We start from the raw sequence: 10,858 nt of genomic DNA on the forward strand, positions 1-10,858 counted from the left end.
ACATGTACAGTTTGACTCAACTCTTATCTCAACCCCACCACACTAAAGACTGAAACTTTGATGCTTGCAACACTTGTTTTTAAAGATCTTATAACTCACATTTTTTGTTTTAAAAATTGAAAATTGAAAAAAAAAAACTCTTAGGGCTATCTAAATATCAAACATGCTCTATCTTTTTCTATTCTTCATTGACCTAACTAGCCAATTCATTAAACCAGATATTTATACTTCACAACTTACATATGAAAATTTGACAATGTAAACCTTTGACTGTAAATTGTAATATCTATTCTGAAGATTTCATATTAAAGTGGTTTCTTTTCAACAGATGTGTATGAATCCCATCTTATGGAACTATGGAATTTGTGAAGTTTTCCATTTTTGTTTAGATGTCATTTGAAAGAGGAAAGATTGCTGCACAAAAAGGGCATAGCTTAAATGTCCATAGTATTATGTAATTCATATCCATTAGCAGATATACATATTTATACATCTAAGAGACTCGACAGATTTCATATAAATTTGAAAATTACATTGACAACATAGGCAAATTAAACAAGTTGTCATGGAACTACAATTGACCTTGTGGACATTTCTTTTGAGCATATATCTCAATACTAATCAAATAAGTTCTCATGGATCTACCATTGACTTTGCGCACATTTCTTTTGAGCATATATCTCAACAATGATTAGTAAAGAGGAGTGTGTTGTGCAATTGAAAATAGCTCCAGAGTAATAGTACAAATTAGTTGTTGATAATTTTGAAAGATTTGTTTGTAATCATAGTGTGATCTGATTATGAAATATTAGCATATGTCATAGAAATTTCCTTTGATTTCTATAATGTTAATTGTTTGATTAGAACAACTTCTATGTGTGAGAGTGCTTTTTTTAAATTCATCAAACTCATTTTTGTACTGTGTTCTCTACTCATTTAGATTATATTCAATATTTAAAATAAATTATTTTAAAATTTTGTATTGATTAACTAACATAAAGATCATATTATTTGACAGTCATAAATGAAGAAAAGTATGGAGACTTCAAACAATAATATTTGCACACCATTTGATTTCCTTCAAGCTAAACAAATATTGCATTAATTTGTTTTCAGATGGCATAAATTCCCACAAGTTTTTTTTTAATGTATTGTCCTTTCTTGATAGTATGACATTCTTTGCCATACCTTTTTCTAATGAACTTATTTCACAACCTTCCCCAAATTCATGCCTTGTTAAAATAAAATAGAAGAGTTTTTAGATGATAGTATTGTATTTCAATAGGCCACACATGCTTATATTTAAGTAATTTTTTTTGCAGTAGATGATCAATTTAAACAATGTATCATAGTTCCAGAGACTTAAGAAAATATTATAATAATAAGAAAATAAAATATATTAAGATTTATTTACTTCAAAGTCTTTCTTTAGATATTCATGAATAAAATTCTATATTTTTTTCTAGAGTATTTGAGATATTAATATTAATTAACATTATTAATACTGGAATTGTGTTTCATAATCTAAATATTTTATCATAAATAAACTTATACTATAATATATATGAGTTATTAAGTCACAAATTCTAACAATATTTTGCTGAATATAAATGCTTTCTTTATATTTAAAATAGAGAGAGAATAATAGCATCCATGATTTAATGCATGGGATACTCCATGTTTTGTTGAGACACAACATTCCTATTACAATTGAGAAGCCTACTACGAATCATGTTGCCATTCCTATATCCCACCATATGTCATCCTCTAAATCTTCATCAAAATCTTGATCATCTTCTTGCTGTACCTTTGAAGAATTAGGAAGAGTACTTGAACATGCCACATATATTTGTAGACCACATAGACCTGGATTGTTGTTGAAGAATGTAGAATCAAATGTCATCATTTTTCCTCCTTGTGGTATCATCCCTGATAGGTTATTGTAGGAGACATTAAAGTAACTTAAGGATGTGAGATGTTCTAGCTCAGAGAGAATTGCCCCTGATAGGTTATTTTGAGAAAGATCAAGTGATTGAAGTAGTGTCATCTCTCCAATAGACACGGGAATCTCTCTACTAAAATGATTTCTTGAAATGTTTAAAATAATCAAACCTTTGAGGGATCCAATATCCCAAGGAATGCTACCTGATAAATTATTGCTAGAAAGATCTAGACATTTCACTAATCTCAAAATTTTCACAAACTCCATATTTTGCCCTTTATTGTAATCTGTTATTTCATCTATATAAAATTTCAATATTGTTAGAAAACTATGAGTCTAATGTTCAAGCATGTTTGTATTTTCTAATTGATTTGCCATTGTGGTTAACTTCACAAAGTCTTTTGGAATGGTCCCTGAAAATTTATTTATGGACATATCTAAAATCTGAAGATTTTATAATTTGGTTAATTGTAATGGGATTGGACCATTAAAACTATTGTTTTTTAAAATTAAAATTTGGAGATTGCCCAAGATTTCAACCCATCTTGAAATGTTACCTTGCAAATTATTGGTTCTCAAATCAAGGATTTGTAAATTTCTACAATTTCCAAGAGATGATGGAATATACCCTTCAAGAACATTTTCTTCTAGTTTCAATGTCTCAAGAGAATCCATTCCCTTACATATCTTTGGTATCATCCTTTGTAAATTATTCTTCTCTAAATTTAAGACAGTTAATTTAGAACAGTTCTGGAGACATTGAGGTATTTTTCTATTGAACTTATCATTTGACAAATCTAAAATTTCCAAACTCTTTAGTTTAAAAATAAAAGCTGGAATGTAGGAGTAAAGATTATTTCCAGCTAAAGAAAGAAATCAGAGATTTTGTGTATAATTATCTATTGATTTTATAATTGATCCATCAAATAAGTTATCTGAAAGATCTATGTACTGAATATCTGTGAATCCCCAAAGCCAATTTGGAATAAAGCTACTATGAGAATTGTTTGACAGATCTAAATAACGAATGGAATATTGAGTTGAAATGAATGCAGGGAAACTTCCTCGAACATTACACTCACGTAAAGCTAAGTACCTAGGCTGAAATTTGGGAATGATATAGGCGCTGATTTTACGGTCAACGTATTGCTTGAGAGATCCAACATATACAGCTTGGTGCAATTGTTCAAAATGAAAAATGAGAAAGTTCCATTTAATCTATTGTTGGATAAATCAAGAATATGTAGGTTGGATAGCTTAGCAAAGGAAGTTGGGATTGAACCGCTCAAAGAATTATTCTTCAAATCAAGATTTTTCAGGACTGAGAGATTCCCTAGAGCACGCGCAATGCTGCCATTTAATTTGTTTGAACTCAGATCAAGGTACTCCAGATTGGAGAGGGTGCTTAAAGAGGAGGGAATAGAACCTTCCAAACTTTTCCGAGAAAGATCAAGACATGACAGAAGGGGAGTTCCAAGAAATGTAGTAATCTTACCTCTGAATGAATTCCCCCAATGGTCCAACTGCTGAAGGCGTGAGAGATTTGCAAAGAAGGGAGGAATTTCTCCTGAAAGCCCGCAATTGCCCATGGAAAGTGCGGTGAGATTGGCGAGAGAGAGCAAGTATCCTCTCAACCAAATATCTTCTGCCATTGTGAGATTCATGCTGCTCAGTCCAAGATGCTCCAGCCCTCTCAGACGTGTTATCCACTCACCCAACTTGGTGCTCTGCAAACCATCATTATCGCTGAGGTCCAGGAATTTCAAGGTGGAGATGTTGCCCATCTCCCTTGGAATGGCACCATGGAGCTCATTGTCGCTGAGGTCCAAGTGCTCCAATTTCTGCAGCTTAGTCAGTTCTCTTGGAATTTGGCCAAGTAAGCTGAGGTACTTGAGCCTCCTGAGCTCTCCAATTTGTGGAGGGATGGAAAGAGGGTAGAAGTAATTGCCAGAGAGGTCCAAGCGCTCCAAATGGAGGAGTTGGAAAAGACCCCCTCGAACTTCATTCCACCGAATTTCATACTCTGACCGAGAGATTTCGAGGGTGATGACGTGGGCGGTGCGTGGGTGGCAGCCAACTCCTTCCCAACTGCAGCAGTTCAACCCTCTCCACGACTCCAGTGGCTCGATCAACTGCTCTTCTCTGGAATAAGTGAAGTTAATGCCTTGCTTGAAATCCATGAGAGAATTTCGTTCCCCTTCCAAACAGGCAGAGCAGAAAATAATACATGGGAGAAATAAGAACAGCACCCGAATCCCCAAACCCATTTTATATTGCCTTCCAGAAATAGAGAAAAGCAATACAATATTAGAATTCTCACTACGAATGAGTTGCTTTACTCTGCAAATATCAGAGGCTTCTCTTATCTTCTCGTCTGATGATGAAATGGGGATTGGAAGGTGAGGCAGATTTATAGATCATTCAAACTGGAAGTATGTGGAAGGCTGTTGCGTCGAAAGATGAGGCTAACAAAATTTCCAAGTCAGTCTCGGTTTTAAAGAAAATGAGGAGAAAATTGAAGCTACGAAAGTGGCTTGTCAAACACGGCGGCAGAAGTAAATATCTCCGGCGATTTTCTCGGGTCTAAAGTTTCATTTTACATTTTTCAGTGGAAGTCACTCGTGTTGTGAAGGAAAGCAGGACGACGTATCCTAGTGTAAGAATTTCTATATATAAATATTGCAATTAATTTAAATTTGGCAAATATTTTAATCTACTAATATATGGATAAAACATTATTATTAATTTATGTGAAGGTAAATGTTTATATATGTATAAATTTAAAATTTTAAAATAAATAGTTTTATTTTTGTAATTATAGTATGGAAACAATTTCTATACTATAATTAGTGAAATAGTCCTCAATGTTCATAAACACCTATTCAAGCATGGTAAAACAATAAATCGATTTATACCCTAATAGAACATCCAAGAGGGGAAGGCATAACTTAAGATACATGATGTATTTTTTACATGCACAAATGTAAAACTTAGAACGTGAATGAACTACATGGGCACAATGCAGTAACATGTGAAAGTATTGTGGTATTAAAGTAACTTCTATCAAACTTTCATATGAGTACATGATATTCTGGGTTCCATCCCCATAAGGATTTTTCATCTAATCAAGGGTTTCCCTAGCTAACAAATCATTGTGTCATTGTGTATGCTCTATCTCTTTGCCTTGTTCATATTAGTGGTTATTAAAATTAGATTTGATAAGTTAAGTTTGATTTGATCAAGCATAAAATTAATTCACCCACCTACCCAACTAACAATATCCATATATCATTCACACTTACAACTACAAATTGGTCTCAAATTGGTCTCATATTTATATCAATTACAAAAACAAACATTTATTAGCTGTAATAGCCAACCTAACATAATAAGATATATAAAAAGGATCCATGCCTTCAACCATGTGACAGGTTTTCTTCTCTTGTCTTTTTCTTCTTTGTGATAGGTTTTCTATATGCAGGTATTTGAGGGCTTCATGGGTTTTTTTTTGCATATTTACTCAAATCCTTCATGGTATGAAAGCTAGATCTATTGTAACTTGTTTGGTATTTGGAGAAAAAAGGAGGAGGGTTTAGCAGATCAGATCTGGTATTTTTCAAAACCCCATTTTCATATAAAGTTCATCTATTTTTGACAACGTTGATTTGGAAGGCAATTTTTTTGCGTACAAGGTCGTATGACCTCCTACACACAAATCGAGAAGATTTTTTCAACAATTTAAAAAAAGGACCACATACCAATTTTTTAGCCCGTGGACCCATTTTTCGGCACCGCTGCCTCATTCTAGCACGAGCAGTGATTTTTTTAAAATTTGCCAGTTCGCAGGCATTTTTTCTGCTCGCAAGTCCTTTCCTAACTACCGACCTATCATTTTTCGAGTGTCACTCCATGGCCACCGCATCGTTGCCACTCATGACCACTCTGTCACGACTCTCCTCCAATTGTCATATGCGCTGCCTCCGTTGCCTGCAGTATCCAATCTGCTGCCACCATAGCCTGATCACAAGCTGTGCCGCCTCCTTCTCTCATTCAAGCACCACTCCACCAAAAACTCTACACACCAACCATGTGGCATCTTCTACCAACCCTCCTCTGCCCACATGGCATCACTGGCACTTGCCATGTGGCATTGGTGCCACATTAGCACCTGCCATGTGTTAGGTGCCACGTCACCTTTTATGGGCCCACTGCCACATTGATGCCATGCAGCATTCTATTTTGCTGCGACGACCACTAGGCCATCAATTTTAAAGTAGTGAAATACTAACATCAACATGACATCAGCACTACATCATCACTCCTGCTTGCCCTTCAAGTCCTCTTTTGACATACTATTAGTTTTTTGGCCATATCTTGAGCATACAGAGGTCTTTTTTCGATCCAAAAGAAGTGTTGAAAAGCTAGTTTTGAGACAAAGACAATGTTGCAAGAATTTTTGGATTTGATATAGTTTGGTCACCTATTTGGGTAGTCAAAGATGGATGTTCTATTTTTCACTCCAGAGGACATATCTTGAGCATCCCAAATTCATTTTTTGAAAATGTTATATTTTTGGAAAGCTTGTTCAATACTATTTCCAAAAATGTTGGTTAGTTTCTAGATTCTACAACAATATCTTTCTATTATAGTTTTTTCTTTATTGTACTATGGTGGATATCTTGGGTGTTTTAGGTTCAGGGATCATTTTTGTGGCATAAGATTTCTTCTTTTGGGTTAAGTACTATCTATTGTAACAACTCTTTTCCCTTTCTGATCATTGTTGGTATCATTTGGATGAATTCTTGCAAATGCATTGAGATAAAGTGCCATGTTGCATCTGTATTTTTGTTTCAATATTTTTTGCCTTGTTTTGCCTTTTGATTCGAGCAGTTTCATCTGAGGTCACTCATGCAGATTATTGTATTCTTGGGATTCATTATATCTTGTGCCTTATTGTACATGCACTACTCATAATTGAAATGCCATGGGGGGTTGATGTATTGCATTTTTTTGCCATCTTCCTTTGTCTAGTGAGCTTCCCTTCTAAGACATTAACCTCATGACATGTCTAAGATTGATCACCTCAATACACACATATGCACTCTTTTGTGCATCTTGATCATGGTTCCTTGACTTGTAGTTCTTTTGGCCTAGTCTTCGAGTTGCTTATCACCTCACCCTTGTTTGCATTAGAGGGGTTCTTCTTTTGTTTCTCATGCTTCCTTGGTTCGATGGAGTGAACTATCTATTCAATTTGTGTTCTTATGTACTAGGCGGATGTAGTGGCTAGGTACCTATGCATTTTGGTGAGATGGATCATTTACCATATAGACACTATTCTTTTCATTCCTACTTTAGTTGCAACCTTCCATGTTCGATTGATCAACTCTTTAGGTTTTGGTGTGTCATGCCATCTATATCTTCAAGTTAGTTGTTTGCCTTTTTGTGCCTCCTAATTCAATGTAGATTACAATCTTCTCTATCTGGTTAGGTTCTATTTCAATGGAGGTTCTTCTTATCAAGAGTTACTTTTGATAGAGCTTTGCAACTTCTACATGCTTCATTGGTTTTCTTCATGATTTTTCTTTGTTCCTATTTTCTAGAACAATCCTCTAGTTGGAGGCTTCCATAGTCCTTCACTAGGTTTTTAGCTATATCTTTTTGGAGTAGAGTTTTTCCCACTGAGTTTTCTCTATTTCTCCATTTCATAAAGATTTGGTTGTGATTGGCTACCTCATCAGGCCTTGTTGTCGGGACCCAAGTTTGCTTTTAGCATTTTATTGTAGTTTCCTTGCTCTCTCTACATTGTTTGTAGTTGCATTGTTGCTCATCTTAAAGGGGGTGTTAGAGTAAAGCATTAATTTAAATTACTTTTTAAAATTTTCTTTATTCCCTTCCTAAGATTTCACTTTATGAATCTTCTGCATCTCTATTTAATAATTAATTAGTAATTATTAAATAGCTTTTACCTTTTAGGTTATCCTTTGTAAATTTTTAGGTTACCCTTTTGAGTTTTGATCTTCTTTTATAAGGATTGATCTTTTGTAATAATCTACATCTTTTCTTTATCTGAGAATACATTTTCATATTTTTCAGAGTTAACCCTTGCCTCCTTTTGTCTTATTCTTCTTTGTGGTAGGTTTTCTACATGCAGGTATTTGAGGTCTTTATGGATTTGTTTTGAATTTATTTTCTCAAATTCTTCAAACTCCATGCATACTTGGTGAAAATTAGTTTTGCAAAGACAAATGACAACAATAATATATACTTGAAAAAAAAATTTGAGAGCAAGATATTGTTGGCTGAATTTTTGTGTGGATGACATCGTATTTAGAGGAAAAGATGAATTGTGTAAATAATTTGTTGATGAAATGAACAAAGAATTTGAAACGTCTATGTTAGGAGAGATCAAATTCTTTGTTGGCTTGTAAGTATATCAGATAAAGAAAGGTATCTATATTACACAATCCAAATATATCAAGGAGATACTTAAAAATTTTGGTATGGAATATTTAAGACCAGTTGGAACTCTCATGAATACTAGACATAAAATTTCAAAGAATGATGATTCTAAAGAGGTGAACTAGACATTGTACAGGTCAATGATTGGAAAATTGTAGTATGCAGTTCATAGTAGACCTAACTTTACATTAGCAGTTGGAATAGTTGCAAGCTAATCCTAAGGAGAATCAGATGGTTCCTATGAAAAGGATACTAAGATATCTGAAAGGAATAGAAGACCATGGCCTATGGCATAAGAAGAATGACAAATTTGAGCTGAAGGTTTATAGCGATGTAGATTGGGCTGAAAATGTTGATGATAGGAAAATTACTAGTAGAGGTGCTTTATTTCTTGGAAAGAGGATGATTTCTTGGACAAGCAAGAAACAAAAATACATTTCTCAATCCAAAGAAGAAGCTGAATATGTTGTTGTAGCAGTAAATTGTTCTAATATTTTTTGGATCAAAAAATTGTTACAATGTATGAAGGAAGATATTACTAATCCTGTAGTAATCTATTATGAAAATATAGTGCTCTAAATATTTCAAAGAAACCTATGATGCATACTAAGAAAAAACATATTCACTTTATCATTACCTAAGAGAGTTGGTACAAGACACAAAAAAGAGGCTTGAATATGTGAACAATAAGGAATAGATAGCTAACATATTTACTAAGATATTAGCAAAGGAAGCACATGAGTATTTGAGAGACAAGTTAGGGGTCATTACCCTCTCTAAGGATGACTAAGGAGGAATGTGTAAATGCATCAAATATTATTATTAGAATATCATACACATTGATGTAGAAGATCACACGTTGGGATCTGACTAAAGCCATGAAATGATGTAAAGTGTTGATTTTGAAGATCAACCTGATGATAGAGGCAAATAATATACAAGTGAGATTGATGATGTCTACATGAAGAAGATGTATCACAATGTTCCTGATGTTTTTATGGTTTTTTATGGTGACTAAGGTGTGTTTGACATTGTTTTCAAAGAGGGAGATAAACACTAATGTTGATGAAGATCATAAAGAAAGAGGGAGTTGAAGATTGTTACATGACAAATGTAGATGAGGATAAAAAAGATGAACAAAGTTGAAGACTATTTTTATTACACCAATTGACTAGATGAGAATCAGAACCAAATTCAGAAGATCTATTAAGTCCTCATTTTGAGTACCATCTAAAAAATCAAACCCTACAAGCACTTTTTAATGCATGTGTACCTAGCTATCCATTTGAGGCCTAAGAGGTGTTTGATGTTTCTAACACCTTGAATTCTACTCATCCTATAAAGATAAATTTCCATTCCAAGTCATTCTGTGAGGTTCCATTTTGAGCAATGACCAAATTTGCATTTTTGCCTAAGTGTCAAATAGCAACAAGAGGCCTTGTTTGCATTTGAATATCTCACACCCAGTAATATTTCATGACTCACCACTCTAATATCTTGCACCTAATAATGTTTTATGACTCACCACTTTGAGAGTATTTAATGTCTATACTAGAGAGCCTATGTTTCAGATTTGAAGTTATTTTGATATGTTTTGACTAGGTTTTGAATCCTTCAAAGTTGGTCATTTATTGTTGTTATGCTGATGCAAATTGTTTAGAATTCTGGGAGGCCTTGTTTGACCAATTATAACTTTGACTTAATTGACCAAAATGAGAAAATTCATTTTGCATTGCATTCTAGAGGTCGGATACATGTTATGTTTTAATTTTGAGCTTATGACAAATCCATTTGATCAGTTTTTGAATGCGATTCTATATGCAATTTATAACTTTTCACTGGTGTCAAGAAGTGCGGAGTTGTCAGTACCCTTGTTCATGATGTCATATATTTGAATTCGTGATACGTGGGATTGAATGGATTGTACCACTATATTTTGCTCTAAAAATACTTTAAGTGTGCTAGTTTGCAAGTCTTGACGAATCCATCTACACAATTTTCCAGGTCCATTCTATGTGCAAAAAGTCACTTTTCTGCCAGTGTTTCTAGTTTGCAAATTTTGAGCAGCCTACTTTGACCATTCACTATTCTTGCCCTGTTATTAGTCATGATCCCTAATCAAAGATTCATATTCTCCTCATGATAGTGAACTAATGCCCCAGTTTTTGTTTCCCCAAGTGTCAGTTTGCCCTATTTTCAAAGCCAAATCCAATGCGTTTTATGGTTTTCAAACACATTTTCTTGGAGGTAGTTCTGAGAGGACAACTTTGACTATCAATATCTTTTGACTAAGAATCTTTTATGAGTTGATATTCAACAGGGTAAAAATATGTGGAACATAAAATTAGTGTGTTAGATTTCAGAGCTTGGATAGGTGTTTCAGTTAGTTTTTAAAGCCATTAAAAGAACCTCCTAGCACAAAGTTGACAATTCACAAGGAAGTGATAAAATGAG

The 10,858-nt window shown here is 34.0% G+C and overlaps 1 protein-coding gene across 1 annotated transcript; it reads right to left on the minus strand.

Annotated features, from left to right (window-relative positions):
- Window positions 1–1,595: 1,595 nt before the first annotated feature.
- LOC149564437 (receptor-like protein 49) lies at window positions 1,596–4,318 on the minus strand. Its single transcript, XM_089816841.1, has one exon. It carries the CDS (start codon window positions 4,207–4,209, stop codon window positions 3,031–3,033), a length of 1,179 nt encoding a protein of 392 aa, XP_089672967.1. The 5' UTR covers window positions 4,210–4,318; the 3' UTR covers window positions 1,596–3,030.
- Between the last annotated feature and the right edge of the window lie 6,540 nt (window positions 4,319–10,858).

Source organism: Cupressus sempervirens, chromosome 3 (assembly GCF_028749045.1).
Source record: "Cupressus sempervirens isolate cs-2001-9-10 chromosome 3, ASM2874904v1, whole genome shotgun sequence".
Taxonomy (NCBI): Eukaryota; Viridiplantae; Streptophyta; class Pinopsida; order Cupressales; family Cupressaceae; genus Cupressus; species Cupressus sempervirens.